Raw genomic sequence first — 16,313 nt, 5'->3', positions numbered from 1 at the left:
ACTTGATATCGGCTGAAGTGGTGGGAGGTGCTGGATCTGTCTAAGTCCACCAGGCTCCTTCAGGATCCGGTTCTTGCTATATTCTCCTTGCTAAGCCCCAGAACCTAGGTCTGACAAACATCACTTTCAAGGCAGTACACACGAATAGATTTCCACAGGACAGAAGTTACATTCAAATATAAAGCAAATCAAAATGAACAAACAAAAGGCTGAACATCCCACCAAAATAAAGGTAGGAGAAGCCAGCAAGTGTGAAAATATACTTCCGACTGAAAGTAGAAACCATGTGGTAAAGTCAGAGAGGATCTAGGCTAAGACAAACCATTAACGTTAAAAGTCAGAAAGAAAGTTGCATCATCTAGAGATTGACTAACTAGGTGTCTTTATCTTTTGCATGCCACTAGTTACAGAAGACTTACTCAGTTTATTGATATTTGGCATTAAAGTATCCCATGTGTATAAATATTCAGCTCTAAATCCATCCATAGAAAACAAGATAACTGGTGGCAGGTCAAACCTGAAAATGGAAAACAAAATTTGTCCATTGTTTTGGATAGTTACATTTACCTCAAAAGCATTGCAATCCTTTTTTAGACCTGTGTTTAAGGTAAAATAATTGGGTAACTTTTGGGCCATAGCCAGACACTGTCATTTTTTATTTTTTTATTTCTTTTTTTTTTTTTTTGAGACACAGTTTTACTCTGTCACCCAAGCTGGAGTGCAGTGGAGCGATCTCAGCTCACTGCCACCTCCGCCTCCTGGGTTCAAGTGATTCTCATGCCTCAGCCTCAGAGTAGCTGGGATTACAGTCGTACACCACCACAACCAGCTAAATTTTAGTAGAGACGGGGTTTTACCACGTTGGCCAGGCTGGTCTCCCACTCCTGACCTCAAGTGATCCGCCCGCCTTGGCCTCCAAAGAGCTGGGATTACAGGTGTGAGTCACCGCGCCTGGCCTAAAATTTTACTTCTGTTATACACACACACATTTCACAGAAGCATAGTTTGATAAATTTTCACTAACTGAACTCCCTGTGTAGTCATCACCCAGATGAAGAAACAGAATATTATCAGGATGCTTGTGCTTCCTGTGGTCACTAAACTCTCCAAACCACACTCCACCAAGGATGATCAGTATCTTGATTTCCAACAGCATAGATTAGCTTTGTCTATTTTTGTACTTACATTTATATGCAAATAAAATCATATAGTGTGCATTTTGTTGAGTCTCAATTCTTTTACTCAACATTATGTTTGAGATTCCTCCATATTGTTGCAAGTAATTATGGATCATTCATTCCCATAGCTATCTAATATTCCAGTGAATGAATAAACCAGAACTTATTCTACTGTCCATAGGCACTTGAGCACTTTCCAATTTGGAAAGTTATTAGGTTTCCGACCTAAGACAGCCTGTGGTTTAACTCCATGTACATAAAATTCTAAAACAGGAACGTATGATGATAGAAATCAGAACAGTGATTGTCTTTGGGAAGTAAGCAATGGGAAGGGACATGAGCTATCTTTCTGGGATGGTGGAAATATTCTATATTGGTAAGTTACATAGCTTAGTGAATTTCCAAATTGCATCATACTATACACTTAAGATAGGACCATTTCAATGTGTATGAACTATAGGATACCTCAATTAAAAAATAAAAATGGAAAACTGGGACCGTTTGAACTGCAGTGTACAGAAAATCCATGAAGAAATTAAAGTGGCCTACTGTAATTCGCATGAGAAAATACTTCTTTTTTTCATAAAGTCATTAACATAACTCTGATTAAAAACTTTATATTCATAAATATGCCATTAAAATAACTTGGAAGAGATTAAAGACAGGGTCACCTGTCTCTGGGGTCAAGAGTGGAATCCAAAGATCCAATGCACCCCTTTTTTAATGGCCAGCTTGCCTGTCCAAGCTAACTAGAGAGTGCATTTTACATTCTGCTGACATGAACATTCTTGTAGCTAAAGCACCCTTAATTATTTCCTAAAGATAAATTCATAAAGATCACATTTCCTGGTCTTACAACAAACTTTTTTTTTTTTTTGAGACGAAGTCTTGCTTTGTTGCCCACGCTGGAGTGCAGTGGCCTGATCTCTGCTCACTGTAAGCTCCGCCTCCCAGGTTCACACCATTTTCCTGTGTCAACCTCCCTAGTAGCTGGGACTACAGGCACCCGCCACCACACCCGGCTAATTTTTTGTATTTTTAGTAGAGATGGGGTTTCACCATGTTAGCCAGGATGGTCTCAATCTCCTGACTTCGTGATCCGCCCGCCTCAGCCTCCCAAAGTGCTGGGATTACAGGCGTGAGCCACCACGCCCGGCCTACGACAAACTTTCAAAGGAGACCAAAATATTGCCACAATTCATTCCCAACAGTAGATATTAACTTATACAGTACTTTCATAAACAAGACAGGTAGCTAGGACTTTATATACACAAATCATGATGTATTGACTATTTCATGGAGTAAAAGTTGTATCTTTTTTTCATTTTTATTTCTCCAATTGCTAAAAAACTTGAACATTGCATCCATATTATTTTTACTGCCTGTGATGAAGCTTGAGTAAGAGCTCACTACATGCCAAGAACTGTCATCTCAGATCTATTATTTCACCAGGATCAGGTAGTTTACCCAAGGTGTCCCCCGCCAGTAGGGGCAGAGCTAGGCTATTGGCTCACATCTGTCTGATTTAAGAGTCTAAGCTCCTTACTATACTATGATCACTAGCAAAATAGTAAGGCAAACAAGCAAAGAGAATACTAGCATAAATGTCTGGCAAGAGGATTTTATGTAATGTCTTCAGCCACTAAAATTTTTAGCAGCACATATTGTTCATAGTGAGCAGAATCATCATTGTCCATTTTCCATGCAGGGATGGAAGGTATAGGCAGGAATGATTTCAATGGAATAAAGAGAATGAGGGGATTGTAAGCAATGGTCAGTGTCCTACCGACCACCACCACCACCTCTTTCCTCACCAGGTTCCTTTCTAGTCTTGCCTTGCATCAAGGTTGACAAATCAGTCCTGTAATTTCTCTGGGATGTTGCTCCAGCTCTCAAATCCTCAGGTGGACAGTGATTTGCCAGTTTGGAGAAGGCCATTCTAACTAATCATCTGGGCTTAGTCATCTAGGTTTGTTGAGACTCTTTACAAAGACTTTACTGGAAACCTTCCTGCTCACCTAATGTCTCTCTCCTCCCGGTTATCAACAGGTGAGGGAGTCTTGGTGCCTCAAACAATTCTTCCCCTTATTCAGCCCCTTACCCCTTCTTCTGATGAATTGCACAGCATCACGGGCTCAGCCTATGACTTGCGGGAGTGTTATGTCACAGAGACTCTGGGTCCTTAATGCCTGGGTTTGCTTCCTGCTTCCAGCAACCACTAGCAATGCAGCACTGGGAAAGTGATTTCACAGCTTTTGCCTCCATTTCATTCTTTGTAAAATGAGGATGGAGATAATAGAGTCAAAGGGTTTTTATAAGGACTAACATGTAAGATGACTATTGTGTAAAGTACAAATTGGTAAATAAGAACTACATGAATGTTAGCTGGTATTAGTAGGCTTTCAGAGATGAATTGACAGTGTAATTTGAACCATGAGAAAAGGCCATGGGCACACCTTAATAGATTCAAGTATCAGGTTCATCTGATAAAACAAGTGACTATAGAAAAATTTCACTAGAAAAATATTAACAATTTCTTGAGTACCTACTATGTACCATGCACTAGAACTAAAATTAATCTACTGTTTGATAGCTCACCAAGCATATTCCCTTGCTTTAGGTCATTTAATTCTCACATGAAATCGTCTGACCCTGGCGTTGTTATTATTTCAGTTTCATAGAGGAAGCTCAGAGAAGTGACTAGAGCAAAAGACCTACAGGCAAAATCAGGACTCAAACTCCTCTCATTTTATTCTAATCCTTTACTCTTCCACCCACAAGGTGCAAAGACAGCAGCTGAATCTGAGCTACAAACCAAAGCAGCATGGGAAAAAAACAGGCACATTATCTATACTCATTTTTAAAATGAAATAACACTATTTAAAAATGCCTCCACTGGGCCAGACACAGCAGCTCTTGCCTGTAATCACAGCACTTTGGAAGGCCAAGATGGCAGGATCACTTGAGCCGAGAAGTTCGAGACCAGCCTGGGCAACATGGAAAAACACTGTCTCTACAAAAAATAAATGAATTAGCTGAGAATGGTGGCACATGCTTGTAGTCCCACCTACTTAAGAGGCTGAGGTGAGGGAATTGTTTGAGGCTAGGAGGTAGCAGCTGCTATGAGTCATGATCACGACACTGCACTCCAACCTGGGCAACAGAATGAGACCTCGTCTTGAAACAAAAAATGCCTCCACTGGCCGGCACAGTAGTTCATGCCTGTTATCCCAGCATTTTGGGAAGCCAAGGCAGGAGGATCAGTTGAGTTCAGGAGTTCGAGTCTAGTCTGGGCAACATAGTGAGCCCCTGTCTGTACAAAAAAATACAAAAAAATTTTTAGCTGCGTGTGGTGGCCCATGCCTGTAGTCTCAAATACTTATGAGGCCGAGATGGGAGGATAGCTTGAGCCCAGGAATTTGAGGCTGCAGTGAGCTATGATCGTGCCACTGTTGCACTCCAGCCTGGTGACAGAGTGAGACCCTATCTCATAATAATAATAATAATAATAAAACTTAAATTTAAAAACTGCCTCTACCAGTTCCTCCTAAAGCCAGGTATTCCTTTCTTTTTCATCCACCCTTCCACCATTCTCCCATTACTTGGCCCAGAAAAGTGTGAAGGGCAGAGGGGTGGATGGAGAAATGGGGAATCCATGCTGGCTTGAAGTGATGCACATTTCCAGGCCCCGGCAGTCAGCGGAGCAGCCCTGATAAACATGTGGAAAAGACGCATGGGAGGGGTGGGGTAGGAGTGTCACCTCATGTGTTCATCACCTATGCCCCCTGACAAAGCTCTCCTCATTCACCCTTCAAGGACCTCCTTTCATTTCAAGGCCTGCACAAACCTCTTTCCCTGCTCTCAACAAGAAGAAATTTGAGGTGCCAAGATGTTAATAGAAGAGTTCTGGCCAGACATGGTGGCTCACGGCTGTAATCCCAACACTTTGGGAGGCCCAGGAGGGAGGATTGCTTGAGGCCAGGAGATCAAGATCAACCTAGCAAACATAGCGAGACCCTATCTTTATTTAAAAAAAGAAGACAGGAATTAAGTTATTTAAAAAAGGAAAAGGAGTTCTGGCAGAAGTAATTTCAAGCTAAGTTTCAATCCTGACCATAAGAACTTTGGAGTATTACCTATTTAATATTCCAACCAATTTTTTAAAGTCATTACTGTGGCTGGGTAGAGTGGCTCATGCCTGGAATCCCAGCATTTTGGGAGGCCAAAGCGAGTAGATAACTTGAACTCAAGAGTTTGAGAGCAGCCTGGGCAACCTAGTGAAACCTTATCTGCACAAAAAAAAAAAAAAAAAGAGAAAAATAAAAAATTAGCCAAGCATGGTGGCGTGCCTATAGTCCCAGCTACTCAGGAGGCTGAGATGGGGAGGATCACCTGTGTCTGGGAGGTCAAGGCTGCAGTGAGCTGTGATTGCACCACCACACTCCAGCTTGGACAACAGAGCAAGACCTTGTCTCAAAGACAAAAACAAAATAAAGTCGTCGTTGTAAGACATGAATATAATAAATTAATATAAAAGGGCTTTGTAAAAAAATAAAGCAAACAAAAGTCCATTAGAACTTGGAAGCCACAAGAAATCTAATCCTTTGTGAACTATTCTGTTTCGAAATGTACATGAAGTGGGGGAAATTCCTCTCTGCGTCTCAACTAACTACATTCTTTGTGCACCTTTGTTAAAGGAGGATAAAAATCCCTGTATCAGTCATGCTTACCCTTCTGGGCACTGAGACTGCTGGGCTGTGTCACAGTTTTCTTCCAGCCATGAGGTTTCTCCTGAAAAGCATAAGATCGAAATCTTGATACTTGCTGCACCACAGACAAGAAATGAGAAGGAAGTGTCCAATGGACATGATCTTCCCAAACTACTTAATTTCTGTTACTCCCATGACTAATTTCTTCCAAAACATGTAAAGTGCATTTTCACTTGTTGGCAAAGGCAGTGTCTCCAGTGACTTGCAGAGACCAGTAATCTGCACTAACTGAATACCTGGAAGTCTATCTTTACCAAGAGAAACAGAGGGGATTTATTTATTTATTTTATTTTATTTATTTATTTATTTTTTTTGAGAAGGACTTTCACTCTTGTTGCCCAGGCTGGAGTGCAATGGTGTGATCTCAGCTCGCTGCAACCTCCACCTCCTGGGTTCAAGCGATTCTCCTGCTTCAGCCTCCCAAGTAACTGGGATTATAGGCGTACGCCACCACACCCGGGTAATTTTGTATTTTTTTGTAGAGACAGGGTTTCACCATGTTGGTCAGCCTGGTCTTGAACTCCTGACCTCAAGTGATCCACCTGCCTCAGCCTCCCAAAGTGCTGGGATTACAGACGTGAGCCACCACACCCGGCCCCAAAGGAGATTCTTTTAGATGAAAAAAGGATATTTCTTCTTCTTCTTCATAATGTTTTTTTTTCCTCCAGAACAATATTTTCGCAACTGCTAGAATAAATGGATTTAATAACTATAGACATACAGTCTAAAGAAGAGAAAAAGGAAAGTATCAAAAAAAGAAATAGCCAATGAGAATAACTGATATCAAATGGGGGAAATTTAACAAATGTTTAAAATCTTAACAAAAATCAGCAAGAACAAAAAATTTTGCTTCATGGATATTTCTCATTGTAGAACATTCTAGCTAATTAGTGAAGTAGAAATGACAGACTATGACTGTTACCATCTGCATCCCCCAGTGGATCTCAGCAATGTTTATCAATGGCTAACATAGCCCAAAACAGACACCTGCAGGCATGATGTACCTTTTGATGGAAATTATCTTTATATTTTAGACACATACTTAAAATATGTATCTAAATACATATTTTAGATGAACGATAGTTACTCTAGGTTTTGCTTTGAAACAATGTAAAATTATGGAAAAGAGGTTGGGGGCAACGATGAGTATATTTTGTTAAAGAAAAAAGTCTAAAACTTGGAAATAGGCAAGAGGACTGATCATTAGACTTCATTTTAATGTCATGCTGGGAATTATCTAAAAAACCCAACAATGTATTATCCAATTACCAACGGGTATGTATCTTTATCCAGCTTACTCTTTATTATTCATTTTACAAGTTGTTTATTCAAGAGTAATAGGTAACTAATAGAAAACAAATAGCAATATAACTGATTCATGCCTGATAGCAAATAAATTGTCCTACAGAAATGCAATTCATTTATGTCCCACCAAAAGATACGGTTTTAGTGATTTTATTCCAACATTCTTTTAGTCTTATATACATATTTAGTAGCTTAGTTTCTTATTCTCTTTGAACCAGCTTTAATTCTAATTGGTTGTCTTATAAATGAGTTAGTAAATCTTTGACGTGTTCATTTTTTATTCAAAATTATACTTTGTCAATGTGGAGACAAGATTGACCATGAATTGATAACTGCTGAAAATAGTTGATGGACTTAGAGATAAAACATCATAATATTCTCTCTACCTCCGTATGTGTTAGAAATTTATCACAACATTTTTAGAAATTCTAAACTTAACAAAATATAAAAGTAATTAGCTGGTTTCTCACACAAAAATGATTCAAATCTCTCAAACTACTCTCGGAAGATACAATTTTGACAAAAATTCTCAAACTACTCTTGAAAGATACAATTTTGACAAATATCATTTAGCTTTTTTTAATTCTGAAAGCTGGCAAGCACATTTAACATTTTATATTTTAAAATGTTAAATTCATTAGAATTCATTAAAATGTAGAATGTTCTACATTTTAAATATTTAAATAAACATTAAATATTTAAAATGTTAAATCCTCAGAGTGAGAAAACATTTATATTTATTTAAAAAAATAAACTGAAATGATTACATTAACTCCATCAGAATAACCAGTGAATTCAGTAAAAAAAATTACTGCATGGCCTAAGGATCCATTTTGAGTTTAAAAAGTTAAAATTACCAAATTGGAGCAGAATAAGGGAGACTAAAGAGGTCAGAAGGGAATATGGTCAGTGAATTTATTAGAGAAAGAAGCAGACTAGAACCTATATTTGCCTTGTGAAATTAAAGAAATTTTTTAATGATGCAGTATTGAGTATTAAATATTGAGCAATTATTATTTTTAAAAAGGAGTGACCATTTCAGGCTTTTCTGATAACTCTTTTTCAGGTGATTTTAAATTATATTTTGTATAAAAACTGATTCATCCACTGGTACACAACTTATTTTCTAATAGTAGATTACAGTTAAGGTTTCTACTATAACGTTTTCCTCCTATTTCAGAAATCAGAATTCAACCTAATCTTTTTTTTGTCAAAAGTATTAAAATTGTCAGCTCAGTTTGGTGTGAGGTTATAAAAAGGGATTGATAGTTTGAAGAAATTTGGTTGACGTATGTATATATGCATTTTTCATAAATTTCATCAGATGTTCAGAGGAATTGGTGATTTTTTTAAGTCATATCACTTATAAAGTGGGGAGTGGGTAAAATAAGGAGTTGAATAACCTGAATTCTAATCTCGAGTCTACATTCACTCCTTGAGGATCCTTCGCAGTTTAAACCATTGAGAACACATTTGTTTTGGCAATAACAACATTGGCTTAACAAGATGATATCTGAGCTAGATAACCTCATTCTCTATATTTTAACTTTAGGATCTGCTATTCAGTGTCTGAAACTACAGCTGCGTCTGGCAAGGTCATCGGATTGGAAAAGACTTTGCCTTACAGAGAAATAAGGAATTTTAAGATCTCTCCTCTATATCTATGCTGTGAGTTCTCCTCCTCTGTGGTTACAAACCACATTTCATCCCACAGTAAATGCATTTGATCTTTTCTTCTACATGGAGTAACTAAAGATTCTCTGATGTGTTTTGATTTTTGCAGCCTAGCATGGCTCTAGGAAACTCATGGAGTTCCTCTAAACTCGCAGGGGCAAATGAGTCAACATCCTCCTGCTTACCTTGGCAAACACTCTTATAGTCAGCACAGCAATCTTTCCTCTGCGAACAGTCATCTGAACAAGAGCAAAGGCTGGCCTCTAATATGGTCTCTCCACAACGAAATTTATTGCACATCCATATTCGAGCTGTAAAACGATACAATTCAGTTCTGAGCATTTAAGCCTGCAGTATAAAATATACAAATTTCATTTATTTATTCCTATATTATAATAATACAATCAAATTCTTGGTTTATCTGTATTAATAAATGAAAATACATAATACCAAATGAGGGGCAAACCACCACTTTTCTTCATTAGCCAGGTGGCAGAGAGAAATGCAACTTTATAAATCGCAACCCAGGTTTACTTAGCAGGTACACTGTGAGCTTGGAGAAGATCTGAACATGGCTCCTATTCCTACCCAAGAGCAGGAGCTCCCCAAGGTGAAGAATCACTAGCCCTGACTGATTATTGCCACCCAAAAGCAGCTTTGCCCAGCCTTGTCTAAGGACAAGCAGCAAGGAAGAAAAGGTGACAACAGAAGTAACAGGAGCACAGTCATGTCTTTGAGAATGTAGGCAGATCAAGGTACTTCTCAGTGGAAAGTGACAGCAGTGACAGAGCAGCTCCCACTCATGCCTCAGGGGTACTCCCAGGCTATGGACTTAGGATGAGAACAGTTTCAATAAATCCCATTGCTAAAAGCAGCAAGAGGCTGGAGGAAGGTGGCTTGGCACTGCCACCTGCTAGGAAACAGTGACTAAAATCAATGTTAGCCTTGTGCTTAGACAAACACTCTCAATAGGTAACTTTTGTCCACTTCAGTTATATATAGATTTCTTCCTTCCCCAGCGTTTCTCATTTACATAGAAAGAAAAGATTTTTGGAGATTAAGTGAAGGGAACACAGATCTCTATCTATACTGGGTTATCCTCTCCCTCTTGCCCTTTTCAGGGAACGTAATGGAAAGAACTCTACTCTTCTAATCTTCACTCTCCTCCAACCACTGGACACCCCCCCCACCACCACCTTCCCGGATTATTTAGGGAATTAAACATTGTAAGCTGTCTTTTCCACCTAGAGAACAGCATTTCTCAAGTTGTGCCCTGTGGAATACTGGCATCAGAATGATCAAGAATCACCAGCTTTCCAAGTGAGTTTTATTGCACCTCGAAGTTTGAGAACCACTGCAAATGAAACAAACAAGATGTTGAACTTAAGCCATAGTAAAACTCCATTGCAACGTATGTAATGATACAGCATTTCATTTACCATAGCCTGTTATTCCTCAACCTCAGTTAAATAAAGTGTGAATTCTGTATTTAGCATTGTTAAGGAGGAAATGATAATAAGACTGTGTATAGGTCTTATAGGTTGAATTGTGTCCCCTAAAAATATGTTGAAGTCCCAACCCCCATTACTTGTGAATGTGACCTTATTTAGAAATGGTTCCAAATTACTTGCCGAGGCTGGGTGGAGTGGCCCACACCTGTAATCCCAGCACTTTGGGATGCCGAGGTAGTGGGATCACTTGAGGCCAGAAGTTCAACACCAGCCTGGCCAACATGGTGAAACCCCGTCTCTACCAAAAATACAAAAATTAGCCGGGCTTGGTAGTGCACTCCTGTAGTCCCAGCTACTTGGGAGGCTGAGGCAGGAGAATCGCTTGAACCCAGGAGGTGGAGGTTGCAGTGAGCCAAGATTGTGCCACTGCAATCCGGCCTGGGCAACAAAGTGAGACTTTGTTTCAAAAAAAAAAAAATTACTTGTAAATAATCAAGTAAAATGAGGTCATTAGGGTGGACCTTAATCCTGTATGACCGGTGTTCTTATTAAAAGGGAAAATTTAAACATAGACCCAGACAGAGGAAAGACTATGTGAAGAGACACAGATTATGTGAAGATGAAGGCAGAGCCTGGAGCTGTGCTGCCACAGGCCAAATATTGCCAGCAGCCACTAGAAGCTAGGAGAGAGGCATGGAGCAGATTCTCTTTTGGAGTCTTCAGGAGGACCCAACCCTGTCAACACCTAGAAGTTGGACTTCCAGTCTCCAAAACTGTGAGAAAACAGACTTCTGTTGGCTAAGCCACCCAGTCTGTGGTACTTTGTCATGGCAGCCTTAGGAAACTAATACACAAGGTATGTAGGTGAAAATTTGGACACAGCCCTGGCATAGTTGTTCATGCCTATAATCCCAGCACTTTGGGAGGCCAAGGTGGGAGAACTGCTTGAGCCCAGGAGTTCAAGACCAGCCTAGGCAACATGGTGAGACTCTGTCTCTACAAAAAAATTAAAAACAATTAGCCAGGTGTGGTGGTGCATGCCTGTGGTCCTAGCTACTCAGGAGGCTGAGGTGGAAAGATCAATTGGACCCAGGAGATCAAGTCTGGAGTTGGCCATGATCATGCCACTGCACTCCAGCCTAGGCAACAGAGTGACACTCTGTCTCAAAAAAAAGGAAAGAAAAGAAAAAAATTTGACATGTATTAATAGTAACACAACCAACATGCTAATAAACTTATTCTCAGAACTCATACTTGATTCCACACAGGTGTCTTCAAAATCCCAGCAGCAATCGCCTCGGTCTTTACATGCCACATCACACCGGCAGTTCTCCAGTCCTCTAAATGATGCATCAAAGCACTTCTTCCTGCAGCTGCCTACAAAGTAAAGGAAATAGGGCCCCAACATTTAGGAGCTATTCAATATCTCATACCTAAGCAGTGGAAGCACACAGGAAGTACACAGCACAGACTATGACAGACAACTAGATGATTTTTATGGTGCTGCAGGATCTGCCAATACAATGTAATAAATAATGACACTGATATGGCCAGGTGCCATGGCTCATGCCTGTAATAACAACACTTTGTGAGGCCAAGGCAGAAGAATCACTTGAGGTCAGGAGTTTGAGACCAGTCTGGCTAACATGGCAAAACCCCATCTCTACTAAAAATACAAAACTTAACCAGGTGTGGTGGCGCACGCCTATGGTCCTAGCTACTTGGGAGACTGAGGCAGGAGAATTGCTTGAACCCAGGAGGCAGAGGTTGCAGTGAGCTGAGATTGTGCCACTGAACTCTAGCCTGGGCGACAAAGCAAGACTCTGTCTCAATAATAATAATAATAGTAATGACATTGATATGTACAAGGAGTACATGGGAGCACACAGGGGTGGGACAAAAACTAGCAAGGGGATTTAAGGACACCACTGAGTCTTGTGAAAGGATCAAGATTTTAAAAATCAGTGAAGCTAAGGAAGGCATGTTTGGAGAACAGCAGATGGGTTATGATGGCTAAGGGGTAGAGTTCAAAGGTAGAAGTGGACTAGAGCGAGGAAAGTTGCATATGCCATACTAAGAAGCTTGAAGCCCAACCTTTGGTAACAGGAAGCCATTAAAGAGTAAGCAGAGAGTAATGAATTAGATCTGTGTTTTAGAAAGCCACTCTGGAAAATAGGTGAGTAGGGTAGGGATGGAAACTCTTGAACTAAGCAAGAAATTTTTACCCCCCCCAAAAAATGATAAGGGCCTGAAGGAAGATAGTAGCAGTAGACATAAGGAAGATGTAAATAGAGCTAAGAGAAATTAAAGTGCAATTAGTTTGAGTTCAGCTTTATATAAAGAGTGAAGAAAAGGCATGAGCCAAGGATGACTTCTAAAATGTAAGGCAAAGGCACTGAAAAAAGGGAAGTTCAGTTTTCCAGATATCTAAGCAAATACATATTTAGGAGGGGGTCTGAATAGTTGAGTCTGAAGCTCAGGAAAGAGAGACATAAACTAAAGATACTGACTTGGAGTCATCAGCATATTAGGAAGAAGAAGCAATGGGAATTCTGTAGTTCTTATTGTGCGAGGAGTGTGTGCCCAGCTAAATATCATTTCTCCTTGCTATGCATTCCCATTGAAAATTATCTATAATTCCCTATGATACTTTCTTTCTGCTTTGCATCCTGAAGGAGTCGTTTGAAGGCAAGGAGGTTATAATAGTATGTCTAGGAAAGTTCAACTATGCACAACTTGTTTCTATCCCTTGAAAACCACTGCATAGTTTTAAATTAATTCATTTACTTATTTATTCTATGAATATTTATTTTAGCATCATTATGTTTCAGGCACTGTGCTGGGAATTGCAGATTAAGTGATAAATAATGCAGATATAATTGTAGAGACTTTATATAATAAAAATTTTTAAGTGGTAACTGCAAAGTAACAGTGAATAACACATAGTAATGGGACAACTGGCTAGCTATATAGGGTAAGGAATCTCTTGATATTCTTGCCTCACAACATATACAAAAAAATTTTAGGAGCTTATCAAAATAGAAATGTCTCAGGAGTGAAGTGGTTAAGGACAGTATTTTAGAATACTCATTTTCAAAATATGCAAGAAAGGTTAAGGACAATGAAGACTGACATAACAGGCACTAAAAGTAATAATTCTCAGAGCATTAGATCTCCTGAATTCATCCTACTGTAGTTTGACCCCAAAAAACATCAAACAGAAGACTCAGATGATTTTCAAAGTACACTGTAAAAAGTTAGTGAACATAAGAAAAATATGATCATTTTTTACTAACAAATCAATGAGATATACAGTTGTTGGTAGTATAAATTCACAACTTTCAGGAAGGTTATTTGACAATATGAAGCAAAAGCTGTAAAATGTGAATTTTAAGGAAAGAAAGATAAAGAAAGACAGAAAGGCAAAAGGAGTACATGAAAACACAAATACAAAGTTGCTGTTATAAAATTTCTACAAGAATATACAATAATGTGATGATAATCTTAGCTATTTCTGAGGAGGGAAACATGATAGCTATTATACGGCAGTGGAAGAAACCCTTTTAAATAAATAATGAGATTATATTACCCATGCAAAACTAATAATACTTTGAAAAGTCTATCTACAAAGTGGAGAACATTTTCTTTAAAATGTTTATCTCCAATATTATGAAACATTAAAAAATTTATCTTTTAGAAATACACAATGAAATGTTTATAGAAATGAAATAATGTCAAGTATTTGCTTCAAAATAATATGTAGAGGAGGTTATGGAGAAAGGTATAAATAAAACAGTATTGGTCATGAATTGATAGAGTGGGATGATGAATACATAGACATTTATTAAATTAGTATTCCTACTTTTGTATGTTTAAAATCTTTAATCAATTAAAAAAATCTTTACATCCTTTGATTTCAGCCATTTCACTTCCAGACTTTATACTAAAGAAACATACAAAGATCTATGTTGAGAAATGTTCTCCATAGTGTTATACATAATTACAAAAATATTTTAACAACTGAAACAGTCTTAATGTACTTTAAAGGAAGGATTCATTAAATTATTATATCAACATAAAATAACATTATAAGCATTTCTGGATGCCAGTAGAAGTTATTTTAAAACATTATTGTTCATGGTTTTAATGATTTTGAGAAATGCTTATGTTATTATTTGAAAACAGCAAACTACAAAATAGAATACAGTTTTCTCTTTAAAAGCAGCTGGTTGAGGCCTGGTGCAGTGGCTCATGCCTGTAATCCCAGCACTTTGGGAGGCCGAGGCAGGCAGATCACCTGAGCTCAGGAGTTTGAGACAAGCCTTGGCAACATGGCGAAACCCCGTCTCTACAGAGCATACAAAAATTAGCTGGGTGCAGTGGCACGTGTCTTTAGTCCTAGCTACTCAAGAGGCAAAAAAAAAAAAAAAAAAAGTAGCTGGTTGATAAAACTCATTTACCTCTTCCATCTCCTCAAATTCCACAAAATTTCACAAAAAGAAGAGGAAGACAGTTTATAAAAGTATATGAATACTCTAAATCAAATAGAAGATAGAAGCAGAAAAAGAATTTTGAAACACAGAAATAGCAGAATGAAGGAAGCAACAACTAGGTGCCTAAGAGGAAGGAGTCCTGGAAAAGTTAAAAAAAAAAAAAAAAAAGCCAAGAGCTTTCCCCTAGGACCCTAGAAGGGAGGTCCCAGGGCGTCGTTAGGTAAGAGAAAAGGTCATTAAGTAAGAGAACAGGGCGTCATTAGGTAAGAGAAGAGGGGAACAGGCACAAAGCTAAATATAGGAGAATTGGTAAAAGCTTGGATGTGGAGCAGTCACTACTCACCCTGCCTCCCACTCCAGACTAGGAGGCTCATAATCTGGAGGAATAAGGAGTGGCTTTCATCACAGAGACAACAGACATACAGGAGGGTAACTATAATAAGAAAAAACAAGCCTTACTCTGAAAATGAACAGATGGTCCCCAGACATTTGAGGACAGCAGGATAGCAACCTACATGAAAGACAAACACTGAACAAACAACATCAAAGAAAAACTTGATTGAAAAGGAAATAATGCAGGGAGCAAAAGAGTTAAAATAACAACACACACACACACACACACACACACACAAACACACACACACAGAGTATTGAGATCCTCAGAAAAGAGAGAAGATACTGCGTCAACAAAATAAGAAAGAGAACTATAATTTTTTTAAAAGACCCCACATTCAGGGTGGTCTTGTAAGTAAAAATATGAGGGAAGTAAAGAAAAATTCAGTAGAGATATGGTAAGCAGAATTGTGGTCCACGAGAAGATTCCAAGTCTTAATTGCTGAGACTTCAAGTCTGTTGTCTTACACGACCAAGGAATTGTGCAGATGTAACTAAGGCTACTAATTAACTGATCTTAGAACAGGGAGGTAAGGCCTTAAAGTGAAAGAGAAAATGGAGTTGATGTTATGAAAGAAATCATATTATAAAATTTCCCAGAATTGAAGAGCGTAAATTATTAGACCATAGTTGTCCACCAAGTTTCCCAGGGCAAAACTCACACTAAGAGATCAACAGGATTAAGAGATATTGAAAGCCTCCACAGAGAGATCATGAGCAACCTACAAAGGATCACTAATCAGAAATTTATTAAAATACCAAATGTATTAAAAGCAACACTGGATACTATAAGACAGTACAGTAATACCTTCAGATTTCTAGAAAAACAAAGTATTTCCATCTTAGAATTCAACACCTAGCCAAACTGTCAAGTGTTAGGTTAGAATGATGCGTCTTTACATAGACAAAGATTCAAGTTATCTCTCTCATGCATCCTGTTTTAGGAAGCTATCAAGTTGTTCTTTAACAAAATGAGAAAATGAAACAAGAAGAAAGAGATTTTAAAATCATGGGATCTAACACAATAGATGGGCTAATGGAAATATCAAC

At 38.5% G+C, this 16,313-nt stretch overlaps 1 protein-coding gene across 7 annotated transcripts in view; it reads right to left on the bottom strand.

The window, feature by feature from the left end:
* The window catches only part of ENPP3 (ectonucleotide pyrophosphatase/phosphodiesterase 3), a 105,616-nt gene that overhangs the window by 71,836 nt on the left and 17,467 nt on the right, over positions 1-16,313 (bottom strand). For all 7 annotated transcript variants that reach the window (XM_063707875.1, XM_063707873.1, XM_063707874.1 and 4 more), the window contains 4 exons: positions 11,632-11,754; positions 9,112-9,237; positions 5,909-5,969; positions 420-517 (listed from right to left, as the gene is read on the bottom strand). In XM_063707875.1, coding sequence (XP_063563945.1) covers positions 420-517; positions 5,909-5,969; positions 9,112-9,237; positions 11,632-11,754 — 408 coding nt within the window. The remainder of the gene's footprint in view (positions 1-419; positions 518-5,908; positions 5,970-9,111; positions 9,238-11,631; positions 11,755-16,313) is intronic.

This window comes from Gorilla gorilla, chromosome 5 (assembly GCF_029281585.2).
Source record: "Gorilla gorilla gorilla isolate KB3781 chromosome 5, NHGRI_mGorGor1-v2.1_pri, whole genome shotgun sequence".
In the NCBI taxonomy this organism is placed as follows: Eukaryota; Metazoa; Chordata; class Mammalia; order Primates; family Hominidae; genus Gorilla; species Gorilla gorilla.
The sequence above is the reverse complement of the archived record's forward strand: the minus strand, read 5'-3'. Positions and strand labels throughout refer to the sequence as shown.